The 17,248-nt window shown below is 38.2% G+C and overlaps 1 protein-coding gene across 2 annotated transcripts; it reads right to left on the reverse strand.

Annotated features, from left to right (window-relative positions):
- Positions 1-632: 632 nt before the first annotated feature.
- LOC583641 (vesicle transport protein GOT1B) lies at positions 633-9,995 on the reverse strand. 2 transcript variants are annotated; one of them, XM_030979051.1, is made up of 5 exons: positions 9,889-9,995; positions 6,695-6,786; positions 5,477-5,655; positions 4,442-4,523; positions 633-3,724 (listed from the first exon to the last, which is right to left on the reverse strand). In XM_030979051.1, exons 1-5 carry the CDS (start codon positions 9,911-9,913, stop codon positions 3,686-3,688), a joined length of 417 nt encoding a protein of 138 aa, XP_030834911.1. In that variant the 5' UTR covers positions 9,914-9,995; the 3' UTR covers positions 633-3,685. The 2 variants fall into 2 exon arrangements, with proteins under 2 accessions (XP_030834911.1, XP_030834913.1); XM_030979053.1 differs by lacking the exon at positions 633-3,724 and adding an exon at positions 3,734-4,048.
- Positions 9,996-17,248: the final 7,253 nt, after the last annotated feature.

A 17,248-nucleotide genomic window follows, 5' to 3' on the forward strand; every position in this document is an offset into this window, starting at 1 on the left:
ATAGTGTGGTACGGTATGTCACTTAAACAGCTCCCGTAGGACTTTTGTGCCGAAATTGATTGATTTTTTTTGTTTTTTTTGTTGCATTTTTGGATTCGTTGGGGTCCAAGCTATCAGAAATTGATGGGGTTCAAATTTTCCTGAAGACACCAAATTTCCCTATTGCGCTTTATATAAGCCATTTTAGCACCCGATATGGACCCCTCAGGAAATGAAGGAGGGGTCTGAAAATTTGAACCCCATCACTTTTGGCCAATTTTGGCAAAAAAAATCCTACGGGATTACATACCATACCGCAATATAACTAAAGCTGCTATTTTCACTTTTCTTTCATTCTTTATGATGATGTTGCTCCTCTCACTTTTGATCTCTGTATTTTTGTTATGATTTTTCACTCCACTCTCTTCTATTTCTGTCTGCCCCCTCCCTATCTGTCTCCCTCTCTCTTTATCTCTCCTTCTCCCCCCCCCCCCCCCCCCACCCCACCCCCCCCCCCTCTCTCTCTCTCTCTCTCTCCCCTCTCCCTCTCCCTGGTAAACTGCAGCAAAACTTAAATTCCTTTACTTTGCCAGGAAAAGTCACTATATGCAACTCTGACATCTTCGGTGCACAACACATGAGAACAAAAAATGTCAAATCTCGTACAGTCAAAATGATATTACATATGATGCTTCCACATCACAATGCCTCTTTTCATATAAAACAAGTTTCAAAGATTCACAAATGGATCAAAAATAATTCTATCCATTACAAATCAAAATTAAACTTGAAGCATCAAACATAATCCTTCAGCAAATAAAACTATATATTGATGTTGTACGATACAAACAAGTCTTTAAAAGATTTTACAGGGGTATAGAGAAGAAATGATAGCATTCTAAATCAACATTTATGATATAAAATAAAGACCTAGTTTTAAGAAGCTAAAAATAATGACATATTTACCATACCGAATAAGTCAGATTGTCTGTATCTTTTGTGCATAGAATCAATCATTTCTTCCTCTCTCTTTTTGCCCATCTACAATAAGTTTAATTTAAAATGCACTTCATTTCAAAGTCGACCCTTTCTCTCTAGCTTAGTCATTGAAAAAGTACATTAAAAAATTGTTTACCAAATTATGTTTCTAATTAAAATAAGCTAACTTGAAGAAGGAACTGTTTGCATCCTCCTTTCTTGTATCCCTTCCATGCATACATGTAAAATGCCATAAATATATTTACAGACCTCTAGAGACCTACTATTGAACGGTACGATATTCTTAAAGTCATCTTGACACCTGCAATTGGTCAATAGAATCACTAAAGCATGCAATAATTGCATTAGTTTGCCACATGGTGAAAAAAGTCACTGATAATTTAAGATGGATTGCCATTGGTCTAATGTCAATAATATTGTATCCATTTGGTCTAATTCAATTTGTCTATACTCGGTCTACTACCACCTGGTGTGATTTATTATTTTGCCTACAATGATTTGTCTATTAACCATGATGTCCAATAGTTTAATTATCGTTTGGTCTAATGACCAATTAAAATACAAGTACCGGTACTATCAACGCGTCTCCTGCAAGTTGGTCTCATATTCATATTCATATTCACAAGAGAGGGTAATAGCATGGCCATTGAAGGTGACTTTGTATCAGACGAAGTGGATAATAGAGTAGGATATTAGACAAATGGATAATAACCCAAACATACATTAAACAAAAACATCAGAGAAAATGTGATGACTCATCATTATATCAAATGTAGAGAATCATTACAACAGTGGGATTTAGTTAAAATACTGTATGAATAAAAAATAAATAAAAAATAGGTAGACCAAATGACGAAATAGTACCTTCAGTCAATGGAGGTCGGCTGCCTTGGGTATGCTTGTCAAACAATCATAAACTCCTCCTTTAGAACACTTTGAAACTGCACAAGAATACTATCAACTAGATCTATACACTATCATAATATACCATAGAAGAAATAAGTAAAATAGAAATTGTTGACCTATTTTGGTATTACCAAATAAAAGAAATTAATATCATCTTAATTTTGTCTTTGTTACAGTAATTCATCTCTTCAATATTCCAAGGAATGTATATTTACTGTGAAATTCTCTCTATTGGAGATCAAATAAGAGAGCAAACTTTGGCAATATCAAGAAACTGTCATGCACTCAAAGAGAGCAAACAAAAACAAATCATGAAAAAACTCTCCACATACGAGCCAATATTTTTGATTAAATATGCCTTGAAAGTGCCAACTCAATCAGACAAGTTAACAATGACAATGACAACTAATATAATATTCTGGTTGAAAAAGTGCTCTGTACTTTTATGTGAAATAAAATTGAGAATAATTCAGTTATATTTCAAACACAAGGTGGCAAAAACTTTAAAATCATGTACACAATATGAAGAAGGAATGTACACATACATGAAAGAGAGGGAAAAAAGAGAAAAGGCAATAAAAGTGCATTCAAATATTAGTAAAAGATATGTCAGAGAAAGCGATGAGAGAAGAAAAAAAAAATAGGAAAATCAACCTTTTCAAGTCCTGAAAGTCACCATCATAACTTGATACAACTAGGTACATGGTTGAATACGGGGACAATATAACCCTTGTGTGATTTTTGTTTAAAATATATCCAATTCAGTCATTAGAAAGTTGTCAGGGTATCTCCTATATCTCATATAGAAAATCTACATTTAGAGACATGCAATGTAGCAGTCCATAGGCATTTTGAGGTGCATCTGAGATCTGATTGATAATGTCATTAGTCAAGATTCAGAAAATTAAATGACAAATATTTTATTTCTATTTCGTTTTTTACAAACATGCACAATGTATATGGCAAAGTAAGCTATGTTTTGAAATATACAGCCTATCATAATAAATATCTTGAAAATATTCAAAATGCTATCTACACTAAAAACAAACAAATGAAATGGCGTCCCAGTTCTTCTACAAGTACAACTAATATCTATTCGCAGACACAAAGAAATTGTAATCCATCAAAATAAAAACTGTATTAAGTGTTTCAAGAGCATTGATAATTCTAATAAGAAACCATTGGTTAAGGAGATACATTGAGCGAAAGGACTTGCAAATGTCTGACAGTACGGCTTTGTCGTTCAAAGAAATGGGAAATCTTTCATATTTCCATGAAATATTCATACATGCATTCTATACTCTCCCAGCCAACCATAATGACAGCTTTTATAATGACAACATCCTAGAAATTTTATTTTTGTTAAGAGGGCAAGTGAAAAACAGTTAACATGACAGTCCTTCAGGCAAGTATACAAACCAAGTTAGTTCTACACGGTAGGTATTTATAAACAATTTACATCTCTATCTAATAAGGCCCGTATTCTGGAAAGTATCCTAGATCCAACCTGGCTCATCTTACATTACTTCTTATGCAAGATCAAGTATCATCTCCTAATTTTCATACAAATTGCTGTTAATGTGTAGCATAATAGAGAAGTAAAATTGATTTAGGAGTGAAATAAAAAAATAAGGGTTTCGTTGCCTGGGAGACCTGAATACAGTTTCATTGGTGATTCAACCAAATCCAGTGTCAACAAATTATGATACAATAGAGGCAATACATACGGAAGGACAACTCTAAGTCTTTAAATCTAGCCTAAAATTAGGTAGCTTTCAAGAAAACGGGCCTGTAAGTTGAGTTAAACATTGGTGCTGTGCTGCTCAAATCTATTGAAGAACTGCAAGGGAGATACAAAATAAAAAGACAGGGAGATACAAAATAAAAAGACATTTATTGGTTTTGATTGAAAGAAAATAGCACAGTGGCACTGGTAAAAATAAAGGTTGAGCATCCTTCCCATTCTTTGGTGATAAATAAAGACCTGAATACAGTTTAATTGGTAATTCAACCGAATCCAGTGCCTGTAGGTGCAAAGTACAAACACTGGAGTCTTCATGCAGTTCTTCCCAAGACAATTACATATAAATAATGTCTGAACAAATTCTTATTAAAGTTTATTGTGATCTCAGTTGGTGCTGTGCTGCTCAAATCTATTGAAGAACTGCAAGGGAAATATAAAATAAAAAGACATACCGATATATTGGTTTTGATTCAAAGAAAATAACTCAGTGGCACTGGTAATAAAAGTTTATTGTGATCTCAGTTGTGCAAAACTTCAGAATACATCCTCTCGCTTAACAACACACCATCATTATCCCCTTGTGATAACACACTTTTTATTGGGGCAGTTAATTGTCTTTGGTGTATTTGATACAGGGGGGAGGGGAAATATTCCATAATTCACTGTCCTAGAGAGTAAGGTGCTGGTTGGGGTGGAGTGGTGGTCTAGGGGTGGTGTCCAAGATCAATCTCAATTTGTTGATATTGAGGGTGATCAGAATAAAGGGGGGAATCCACTACACTTTACAATGGGAAAAATTTACATGATACTTACACCACTAAGTCCAGGTAAATTCATTATTGTCCCGATAACCGGTACTCTCCTCAAGAAATTTATTGCCACAGGGAAAAATCCTCTGAAATAGAACAGAATGATAAAAATACATCAAGCATCTGATATTTATACTGCAAAGACACTCAATACTCCAAAAAGAAAAAGAATAAAAGAAAAAAAATATGTCTAACTGAAAAGGCTAGGATTGGCAGGCAGACAATAAAATTCAGATACAATGCTATTAAAATACATGTGCCTACCACATATAACAATCTAAAAAAGTAGATATTCTGCTCTTCAAATTAGATGGAACAATGAACAGATATACTGTACATTTGGTGATGGTAATTTTAGAAGAAACACCTGAAAATAATTGACCCTCTCTTAACCTCCAAAAACACAGTGACTATCTATCTCTACTTCCTGACATACATGTATGGTTAATAAGGCTGTGCACAACCGTGTCATAAGGTACCCGAGTACACTCCCAGGATTACAAGCAAATAGTAATACTCGAATATTCGGACGCCATGTTTTTTTTGTTGTTTTTTTGCCACCACCATACCACGGGAGCATTATCCCAGGTCTTTCTCCGAAATTTCATGCAATTTTACTTCAAGTTGCAGTTGAGGGTGCCGATTTAATAATAATAATAACAGTAAACAATGCTATTCGACTACCCGTCGCAGCCCTAATGGTTAATATCATGCACTCCCATCACTGCATAATACAAGTCCCATTATTTACATCTTTCCAAAAACCACAAAATAGTTATCATTAATATAAAATCACTCACTTCTGATAAGGTGATTTGATACCAATTTGAATCAAATAAAATCTACTATGTACTCTAGTTTACCACAATGCTCTAAACCAAATTATTGATGAAATCGTCTGTTTGGGGCTAGAAGGGAATTATCTCTGTGTGAATTGAGTTAACACCCTTCCAATTCCTAGCAGACAAAATGCTGACTACAATATCAAATTTTATATTTTATATTTTACATCCAGTCAATATTATGCATGTGTTCTTACCCAAATAATACAAAGAAGCCATAAGTCTCAATGATCATGCCGATCAACGGCCAGCCGATTAAAACGATGAGTATCCCACCAAGAAAGAATCCTGTTCCTTTAAGTTTGTGTGGTTGGAAGAAGAATGCGAACGTCCTTCCAAGACCGATGACAAATGCCAAACCACATAGAAAGAGGATCTGTTCACAAATGAATAAGCAAATATAGATCAACAACAGTCAGAATTACTAAGGTAAAGATGATTTAATACAATGATTATTAGAATTAATGACATCACACTGTATCAATGGCTCTCTTGCAGATCTAAAATGAAATTTTTAAAATGCCTTCTATTCAATTTGTATAACCTGCTAAACAGACCATAACCCCCTTTGCTTTTCACATTTTTCATACAATCATACTGTATCTAATATCCTTTAAAGTTAATTAAATTTTGAAAAATATAATTAAACAGTTTATATAAAACCAAATGTTATTAATCTTACACTGTTACAATCAAAATAGACAAATAAAAAAAAGATTTTAAAAAGATAGAATCTACAACTAAGCAAATCTTTAAAGAAAAATAAAATGTCTTCTAAGAATGAGAGCAAGAATGGCAATAACTTCACAATAGAAATCTTCTGGATCTCAACAGATGATAATTGATGTTACACACCAGGACTCAGATGCAAAACAGTTACATTACTGATCTTTTTTTAATCATCTGAATAAACAAATCAATATTCCTGTGGAATTTGTTTAAAGATAAACTTGAGTTCTGGTAATGCGATTGCATTGTGAAAGAAAAGGTGTGGAATGGATCAGAAAAGTTGATCATATAGCATGTAAATAATGGTGTGTAATGCAAGGTTCTGGAGTCATCAAAATCATCATAAATTTGGCAGAGTCTTGGTAAAGTAACAATCACTGAAACAGAAAGATGTATATGGGACAACACACATGGTGTCGGGGCTAGTACTACCCTGATTTCCTTATCTTTCTATGCTCATTACTCAGCCAGTATACATTTTCTTCCAAAATTGTTTGGCACATGACATTTATTTGTAATCTTGAACATTCAGTGTAAGTTTTGTTAGATTCTGTGAGAATTCATTTTCTTTTTTTACCAGAACTCAAGTTTATCTTTAAACTAATTATCACACATTTTATTTCGAAATAATTGTCTGTTATTTAATTTTGTTAAATACAAAGGAAACAAAATATGATCACACTTACGTTTCCCAGAGCAAGTAATCCCTTGTCAAATAAAAATACAACTCCCAGGAATAAGAAGAATATTCCAAAGCCAGAAAGGCCAATTCCAATCTCTGGAGAAAAAAGGAAGAATGGAATTGGACAATTTGATTGAGTAACATGAAACTGAAATGAAAGCAAATTCTTTCAAAATTATAAATAATTAAAATAGAGTAAAGGAGGGGGTTTTCGGCCACTTAAGACAAAATCCTATTTTTTGGACCCTTTACTTCCTTTTTATTATCATTTCTTGTTCAAATCATGAAGCAAATATTATTATTATTTAAAAACAAAAAAAGAATCCCAGAAAAAAAAATCACGAATTGCCATGACAATATTCATTTCAATTTTCACTGTTTCGGAGTCAGTTATCGGCATAGCGAACCAGTTTTCGGCTGCATGTACAAATTCAATAGGAAGCGTGCGCACGCTGTGTGTCTCCGCGCTGATCCATAGTACTAGCGGGCGGAGCAGGTATCCCACGCCGGAGCTCCCAGGAGCTCGCCAGGCCGAAAACTAGTACTGTGGTTATCGGATATTGGAATCTGAATTAGACAGAGATATCGTGTGTGCGTTGCGGTGTCCGGCTGCATTGATTTTATACATGCGGTAAGACACTTTTGAGCTTGCGACCAGCACAAAATCGGGCTCTTAATCTGAAAAATACTTGAAATAAAGCTCATTTTATGGTACCCATATTTCTTACAGACACGCGTAAGATACTTGCTTTTTCAGATTCGGTTAGCGGGACCGCCGATTACATCGCTAAAATGTGATATTTTAGGATATATTTTTCATTGCAAATGTGGTTCTTCAGTGACTCTGGCATGGTATGGTATGTGTGGGATATGTGATATGCTATTATGCGATGTATTTTAAAGGGATTTTACCATGCATCCAACCAATCGGCCGAAAACTGAAGCTGGTCGATTACCCCCTCCTTTACTAGGGTGTCTGATCGCGCACCCGATATTGTGTGCTAAAATTCTTCCCATAGAGCTTACACGCATCCCTATGCAGTCTACGTGCATTGCGCAACCATGCAAAAAAAGTCAATTTTTTTTTTTCAAATCGAGATTCAAACCTTTAACTGTTGTGATCCTGAAGGTGATAATCAGTAAATGAGGTGTCATATGAAAGAGCAGGTAAATTCCAATATTTCCAAAGGGGCGTAGCCCCCGAAATTCTCAAAATATCTTAGTCAAAACAGCAATTTAAACATTGTGTCCTGGCTAACTCTGAGGTTTGTCACTTTTGAGATATGACGCCCCGATCGATAAGTAGTCCCAGTCCTAAGGAACAATTCTATGTGCTTATATTTTCGCTAGCCCCCAGGGATCACAACTGATAACAGTTTAAAAATACCCTTCTCGCTATTTGGGGGATCAGCTAATTAGGGGGCGTGCGCTCCGCTCAGTCCAAACCATGGTTACATCGCGTAACATCTCCGCGCACGAACGAAACCCCAAATTCAATTACACATTATAGTGAATGAAATTATGGTTGGCAATTCCCTCGATAAACCCGGAAGTGAATATACGTTATAGTCAATGGCAATATCGCGGAGACAACGTGCATTGTCTCCGCGATATTGCCATTGACTACAACGTGTATTCACTTCCGGGTTCTACGGCGCGAATTGCCAACCATACTAGTCAATGGCACATATCGCGGAGACAGCGTGGCTCAAGCTGCAAGTCGCGCATTGGCTAAGCTGCAAGTCGCGCATTGGCTTAGCAACATGCGTACCATATGTATACGCTTGCATATCGCGCGATACAGCTGTTTGTCAGAATTTAGCAAAACAACATCACTCTGCGTAGACGTCTTTTTCGTCGATTTTGACCAAAATGATATGAATATACCAGCGTTTTGGAGGGGCTGTAACTTTTGATAGAAACATCGGTGAGACTTGAAATTTGAAATGTATTATCCTGATAACATTTTTTATTCAAATATCAAACAAAAATGGTGAAAAACGATCCCAAATTGAAAATTGAAAAATCGTTCAGACACCCTACCTTTACTCTAGAGTAAAGGAGCCCGTTTTCGGCCACTTAAGACAAAATCCTATTTTTAGGACTCTTTACTTCCTATTTATTATCATTTCTTGTTCAAATCATGAAGCAAATAATATTATTATTTAAACAAAAAAAGAATCCCAGAAAAAAAATCACGAATTGCCATGACAATATTCATTTCAATTTTCACTGTTTTGGAGCCCGTTATCGGCCGAGCGTTTCAGTTTACGGCCGCATGTACAAAGTCAATAGGAAGCGCTCGCGCGCGCCGTGCGTTTCCGTGCTGATGTACAGCACAAGCGGGCGGAGTAGGTATCCCACGCCGGAGCTCCCTGGTGCTCGCCTGGCCGAAGACAGGCACAGCGGTGATCGGAAGTTGGAATCCGAATTTAGACAGAGATATCGTGTGTGCGTCGCGGTGTGCGGCTGCATTGATTTAATACATGCGATGACACACTTTTGAGCTTGTGACTAGCACAAAGTCGGGCTTTAAATCTGAAAAATACTTGAAATAAAGCTCATTTTATGGTACCCATATTTCTTACAGACACGCGTAAGATACTCAATTTTTCAGATTTGGGTAGCGGGACCGGCGATTACATCGCTAAAATGTGATATTTTAGGATATATTTTCCATTGCAAATGTGGTTCTTCAGTGACACTGGCATGGTATGGTATGTGTGGGATATGTGTTATGCTATTATGCGATGTATTTTAGAGTGATTTTACCTTGCATCCAACCAATCGGCCGAAAACTGGAGCTGGCCGATTACGGGCTCCTTTACTCTACTGCTGCAAAATAATTAAAATCCAAACAAGATACAACATAGACCTACATCTAAACTAACATGATGTTAAATCCATTGCTCTAAGCTAACAAATATTAAAGAATTTCAAGTCACATCAACATCGGCACTGCACTGCCTAGTCCACGAGTCGTTCATCATGACAATTCATCACCACTATCACACTAGCACCGAGTACATATTACAGGAGTAAATTATTGCCTACATAATTATGAGCATATGGGGCCACATAATTTACTACTGTTTTGAATGATAATGGATTAAATAGTTTCGATGCTCTTTATTGAGCATTATTTCCACTTAAAACCATAAGAACAGAACAAATCACATATCCTCTACTAAAACTTACTCTGGGTATCAGTAACTTCAAACATTTTGTCGACACAGATGTGTTTTTCTCAGCGAATTCGGATTGATGACGAAGAGCTAGCCACCTCACAACTATAGCTATGGTATCTTCAAAGAAAGCAAAATAAGATAATTTTGTATGTAGCTGAAGAAGAAGAAGAGGAGGAGGAAGAAGAAGAAGAAGAAGAAAAGGAACTTAAAGAACGAGGAGAAGAAGAAGAACAAGAAGTAAAGGAAGGAGAAGAAGAAGAAAAGGAGAAAAGGAAAAAGAAGAAAAAGAAGAAAGAGAAAAGAAAGAAAGAAAGGGGGATTATTACCACCATTTGTACTGAGCCCATCCCCCGAACTATACGTCGAATCAAAGAAAGCAAAATACAATTTCGATAATTTATATGTAGCTGAAGTAGAAGAGGGGGAAGAAAGAGAAGGAGAAGGAGAAAACGGAGAAGGAAAAGAAGAAAAATAAGAAGAAGATAAAGAAGAAGAAGAGGAGGAGGCGGAGGAGGAGAGGAGGAAGAAGAAGAAAAAAGAAGAAGAAGAAGAAGAAAAAGAAAAAGGAAGAAGAAGTACAAGGCGGCAAAGAAAGAACAAGGAGAAGAAGAACAAACTTAGATGTGACCAGAAAGGAGAAGAAAAAAAACGCAAAGTATTTTAATGTATGTTTTTCGAATTCAAAGCTTGCAGTAGTCCTCCGGAGGATTGGCCGGAGTGGATCCTGGCAGTGCGTCGAAATGGGGGCAGCAAAGTGCTGTTATCAATGCTGGATTACTGTCTGGAGTAATGGCCCGGTCCCACTGGCCGATGGACACAAAACGTATGCATAAAGGACACAGCGGACGAGCAAAATTTCGAGGGTGGCTCAATCCGTTTTCATCCGCTCCAAAAATGGACAAAATTTGCGAAAATTTGCGAAAACAGAACGGAAAATAACGGACGTGGGTAGTATGTAGCGGGGATGTTAAACGGATGTTCATCGGAAGCCTAGCGGATGAAAGTGGATGGAAGTGGATATGACAGCTGGCTTTATATACGAGATGCATACGCTTACATCCTTTCTATTTCCGTGCTATTAACGATGTATAGACGTTCCATGTACCTTATCTTTCCTCCCTCATTCCGTTTTCAGCTGCAGCGGATGTGAGTTGCGAGGATGCCCAAAGGATGCAGAGAGGATACAACGGACGTTTAACGGATGATAACGGACATTGTCGCGGATTTACAGCGTACACGGCGGAAGTTCATCCGTTCTAAAAGTTTTGTGCAGCTCAAAACTTTTTGCGCGGATGGAATCACAGTGGACGGATGCTCGATGGATAGAGCGTATGAAACACGTATGCAATGAGTACACAACGGATGCATAGCGTTTTCCAACGGATGGCAAACTTTGTATACGTTTTACATCCTCTTTGCATCCGTAAGTGCAGTGGGACCGGGCCTTAAAGTCTAAAAGATACATATGACGGTGGGATATCATGGGGGAATTGGACACCATTTTGAGTGTTTACCCCAAACGGGGGTTAATCAATCACCAAGTATTATCTGTCAGCGGTACGATTGTACAGCAGGCAAATGTTGTTTGTATCGTTAATGAATACGTATGTTCGGTTCGGGGCCGTCCCCCCGATGGAATAAATTTGAATAGGCGGCTTGAACATGGGGGCGAGCTTCCACCACGGAGACTTGGGCGTAGAATCAATTAGTGTGTAGTCGAATCATTCTAGCTTAATTGCAACTAGCTTTCAACAAGACAACTGTAGATGCCAAACTAATGCAAGAACGCTATATCTTGTCCGATTTGAAATTGAAGAAGTTAGAGGGCCAGAAAGGGAAATAGGACTGGCCGTAAAGCTATGGTCACAGCTCAGAGCGGCGACCGACCGATTTGTAGCCTGCTCGGTCGCCGCTGGAATTTAGGCATCGCCCAAAGAATTTTGGAGAAGTCAAGCAGGCTGTAAAGCTCCAGTGGTGCCCAGTCGGTTTCCCGTCGGTCGCCGGTCGATTTTATATACAAACTGGGCGAAATAGGAGAGCTTCTCCGCGCGGCGTCCCAGCAGTGACCGACTGATGACCCACCGATTCCCGGGCGTTCTCCCACCGGCCACCGGCTGATTTAAAAGAAATTGCCCGGCGGCCGGCCAGTGATCGCGGCATCTACGGGTGTCTCGTAAGCGTACCTGCGGCGGCCCGCAACCCACCTGGGTATATATGTGGCTTCACCAGGCTGGTCATCAACAACAACGCTTTAACTCTGCATCTGTGAGCAGGGGCGTCGCCAAAGGGGGGGGGGGTGTGGGGGGTGCGACACCCCTCCACCTGTCAGGATATTGTCGGTAAAATTGCGCTGCCGTCGGGAAAAAATAGAAAAGGGGGAGGGAAAAAAAAGAGGGTAATGGAAAGAAAAGAAAACAGGAAAGGAAAAGAAAAGAAAGAAAGGAAAAGAAAGGAAAGAAAAGAGAAAGGAAAGAAAGAGAAAAAAGAAAAAGAGGGAGAAGAGGAAAGAAAGAAAAGAAAGAAAAGGAAGAAAAGGAAAAAAAGAAGAAAAAAGAGAAAGGGAAACAAAAGAAACGGGGGGGGGTGAAGAGAGAGGGGGAGGTAAGAGCCTGAGAAAGGAGGAGTGGGAGTAAAAGAAAGGGGGGGTTGTGGGTGGAGTCGTCTCGTCAAGGAAGCAAGAAAGACATGGGTAAATATGTTGCTGTGTCGGGTCAGCTGTGTCGGTATTCTTGCTCGATCCTCGTGTACTATATCAATGCAGAAGTTTGAAGTCGGTGAGATGTATATTGTTGGTTGGCTGACAAGTTTTTTTCCTCTACGAACTGTGACTTTTTATCCGCTGTGACGACGAGAGTGACTACAACTACAATACTTGTATTTTCTCGAAGTTTCACTTTCCTATAATATCAGCTAAAGAAATCAGAGGTTTAAAATTTTCGGGGAAACTAATTGAAACAAGGATTAAGAGTCAACAACGGTACGACGAATCGTCTTCCTTTCTCTATATTTTGGTGAAACGCCAAATTTTTGTGGGGAAACTTCATTTAGACGAGTCGAGAACGGTACAACGAATCGTTTTCTTTCTCTAATAATTTGAGGAAACGTCTAAGCTTCCGCGATTCGCGCAGAGGGGGGGAAACTGAATTCAGATAAGGATTAAGAGTCGAGAACAGAACAACGAATCGTTTTCCTTTCTCTATATTTTGATGAAAGGCAAAAATTTTAGCGCTTCGCGCGGGAGAGGAAAACTTCATTTAGACGAGTCGAGAACGGTTCAACGAATCGTCTTCTTTCTCTAATAATTGAATGAAACGTCAAAACTTCCGCGCTTTGCGCGGGAGGGGGAAAAACTGAATTCAGATACGGATTAAGCGTCGAGAACAGTAGGCCGACACAGAATCGCCTGTATTTTCTCATAATTTGATGATACGTCAAAGCTTCCGCGCTTTGCGCGAGAGTGGGAGAAACTGAATTCAGACAAGGATTAACATCGAGAACGGTACAGCAAATAGTCTACATTTTATAATAATTTAATGAAACGTCAAAGCTGTCGCGCTTCGCGCGGAGGGGGGGGGGGGGGAACTTCATTCAGACAAGGATTAACAGTCGAGATCGGTACAATAAATCGTCTTCTTTTCCTAATAATTTAAGGAAACGTCTAAGCTTCCACGCTTCGTGCGGGAGGCCTAACACCGACACCCCCCTTATGAGCGCGCTTTGCGCGCTCTTTAAGTGATTCGCTTGCTCACTACCGCCCCTCCCTAAAATAAGATCCTAGCTCCGCACCTGCATTAAAATATATAGCTTTGATGTTGACTAAGTTGACGAAATAATTCGTATATTTATGTCGTCGAGGAAAATGATCATTTGCGTATACGCAATTACTATAGATAGTCCATAGGAAAACGATTTAGCCTTCGGCCCCGGGTTTAAAGGGTTAAATTTGTAGATATTGGGACATTTAATTTTGTCGGTAATTGGTGGCTAGTTTTGTCGGCAATCGTTGGCCTCTACACCCCCCCCCCCCACTGAAAAAGGTCTAGCGACGCCCTTGTCTGTGAGGTCAACAAGGTCTACGATGCAGTTGCATTCCACCTCAACGACTACGATAGCGAGCTGGCGTTGCCCGGACGCCGACCGATTTTGAACTCGCCGCCCAGTGACCGACTGATGGGGGCGACCGGGCGGCGACCGCAACCTGTGACCTAGCGGCTTCGATTTTTGACCTGTTCGCTCGACGGCGAGTGTTCGATTAGGTCTGTGCCCAGGCGGTGACCGCAAAGGCCCCGAGCGTATTTTAGGCGAGTGGCAGGCGCCGCCCGAAGTTTAACTCCGCTCGGATCGGTGCCCGGGCGAAATTGGCTAAAAACTCGCAGCCCGGTCGCCGAACAGGCTACTTTTTTTGGTTGTGACCATAGCTTTATCTTTGGAAACAAGACAGATTTGTGACCTCTTCTGATCTTCCTATACTGAAATCGTGGCATTTGATCGGCTGAGACTAATTTGATATAGAACTTTTTTTTTTTTTTTTTTAGATAACAAGTTTAATGGAACAGGCCCCCGAAATGGGCTTCACTCTTATTACCGATAGGTCTTGTATACCTACTGTATGCACCGTCCTCCATCATCATCCGAAGGAGAACCGCCCGACAGGAAAAGCTTGTAATCACAAATTTCTTCAACCACTCACTCTCCAATGCGTGAAGGAAAGCTTGAGTATTTTTCATGTGGGCCATTGGATCTCAGTAACTTTTTTTGAAGGGGGACGGGCTCACACATGTAGTGTTTTGTGTTTTCATAATTGTACTTGTTCAAGAAGTTTTCTTTGCAGTATATATTAGCAAGTCTTTAAAATGGGAAAAAAGAGCATGTGCATCCATTTTCATCAAGATTATTGCTCTCAACACTGAAATTGGAAGATGAATAGTTACCATGGTCATCATCGAAAGAACATCCTCATCTTTCGCATGATCTAGGAAAACCTCTGTCAAAGCTTGGATAAACCAGCTCCCTCTGATTGTGTCCCTCCAAGACACGAATTCTGTTTAAAAAAAGCATGTCAACATATCAAACTCAAATTCTCTTTCGCCCCCATTCTTTTCCTCTACTCCCCTTTCCTTATTCTCCCTTTCTCACCTTCTCTCTTTTCAAAAAGCTTATAATGTCAACTAGATTTGGTAATTTGGCATCCTATATTTTACTAACTATTATGGTATTACAGTGAAACCTGTAAAGAGAGATGCTCAACGGAGCCAAGAAAAGCGGTCTTTACAAGCAGGTGTTTTTTAGATACAGGTTCCTTTAGTAGGCCTACACGTTTCATAGAAAAGGCTATGTACATGAAGCAGAAAATGTGGTCTTTTATAAACAGGTAGTCCTTATACAAGTGATTGCCGCAAGGCAGGGTTGACTGTATTAATATAAACTGAAGCCGAGAGTTTCAATTCACTTTATGTTTCAAAGTGTAAATGGGCCTGCAAATTAAAAGGGGAGTCCACCCTAAAGTTGGTTTAAATAGAAGCAGAAACATGAGGGGAACAGGTCAGTGAAAGTTTGAGCAAAATCCGATTTCAAATGAAAAGTTAAACAATTTTTATCAATCAAACACAAATTAGCAACACTAATACATATTACCAATGCACAAACTTAAAAAAATAAACTATTCGTTTTGTAACATGGGCTTAGCAATATGAATATAAATTCCAGAAAAAAGCAACAGTTATATATTGGGGCAACCATGTGCTTAATTGAATGACATCCATTATAAAATAGCTTTAGTATTTTAAGCATCGTGATTGGTCAAAACGCATGGCATGCAACTTTTTTTTGTGCACTAGCTGCACCCGTGCAAAAAAAAAGCGCAGCGAAAAGTGTCATTGCACGCTCCAATATCCAGCGCAGCGTACGGTACGCATAGAGCAAGTAGCAAGGTCTTATCTTTTCATTTTCTAGAACCAACATAACTCTAAGTCTAACTCTCGTAGACGACGTTAGATCTAGAATTTCGTTTGTTTTGATTTTCATGTGTCGCTATTTTATAAAACAAATAACGCACTTGACCCTGTTGTGCGTAATGTAAATGTAGTGTACGCTCGGTATCTTCAGATGGTGCGCACTGTGAACTCGCCGCAAGCTCGTGCACAGAAGCGGCACAAATCTAAAGAAACCTCGCGTGCACGGCATTCACCACTAACGCACGCTTATTGTATAAGCGCAACCAAACAGTACAATGCGAAGTTCAGAGCACGCATCAACGTCCTTGCCAGTTTCTCTTTTTTGTCTTATATCATATTATTAAATTGATATCAAGAATATTTTCAGCAATTCTTTGAATCAAATATCAATTTACTGATGCCAGTAACTTTCTTTTTCAATTGCTTCCATTAATGTTGTCTTTAATTATCGTTGTAATTACTATTATCGTTTTGTTTTTTAAATTATTATTGCTTATTGGACTTATTTTTGCAATTTATGAATTCTTTTTCGTACACACCCTTGATTACAAAACCAACAAGAGTTACAAGTCAAACTGCAACACTCATTGATAATATTTTTGTTAATAATATATGCAATATTCATAGTTCAGGTATAATTACTCAAGCAGTCAGTGATCATATGCCTGTATTCATGGTATCACATGTACATGCTCAAGTTGATGGTAGTAATGGAAAAATGGTCCGTGATATCAATGATGTAAATATGTATTCTTTTTACCGGGATTTAGAATGTGTTAACTGGGAAGATGTTGTTGAAAATGATTCCAAAAATGTAAACGTCTTATACGACTTATTTATCGAAAAATTTACTTCTTTATATAATAATCATTTCCCTCTTCGTAGAGCTAAAAATTGTGTAAAGAGAAAAGAAAAACCTTGGTACAACAAGAAAGTTAAAAAATTGTGTCAGAAGAAAAACAGGTTATTTAGAAAATTCTTGAAGAATCCTAGTCAGTATCGTGAACAGGTTTACAAACAATTGAGAAACATTGCAAGTGATGCTTTAAGAAAGAGCAAACGTGAATATTTCCACTCTAAATTTAATACAGCACATAGGCCTAATGATTTAAAAGCTACATGGAGAGTCATAAATTCCATTTTAAAAAATGGCACTAATAAGGTTGAATGCATGTCTTTATCTATTGATGGTAACATTATACATGACCAGAAGCAAATAGCGCAACTATTAAATGAATCCTTTGTTAATGTTGGCATAAATATTAATACAAATATACCTTCAAATGATATAATTCCAGGTAAATACTTACATGGTGACTATCCTACTTCATTATTTTTTTCTGACATACGGACGGTCGATGTTGTAAATATAGTAATAGGACTAAAATATGGCAAGAGTCCAGGATATGATGATAT

This window comes from Strongylocentrotus purpuratus, unplaced genomic scaffold, assembly GCF_000002235.5.
Source record: "Strongylocentrotus purpuratus isolate Spur 01 unplaced genomic scaffold, Spur_5.0 spur5_scaffold_10, whole genome shotgun sequence".
Taxonomy (NCBI): domain Eukaryota; kingdom Metazoa; phylum Echinodermata; class Echinoidea; order Camarodonta; family Strongylocentrotidae; genus Strongylocentrotus; species Strongylocentrotus purpuratus.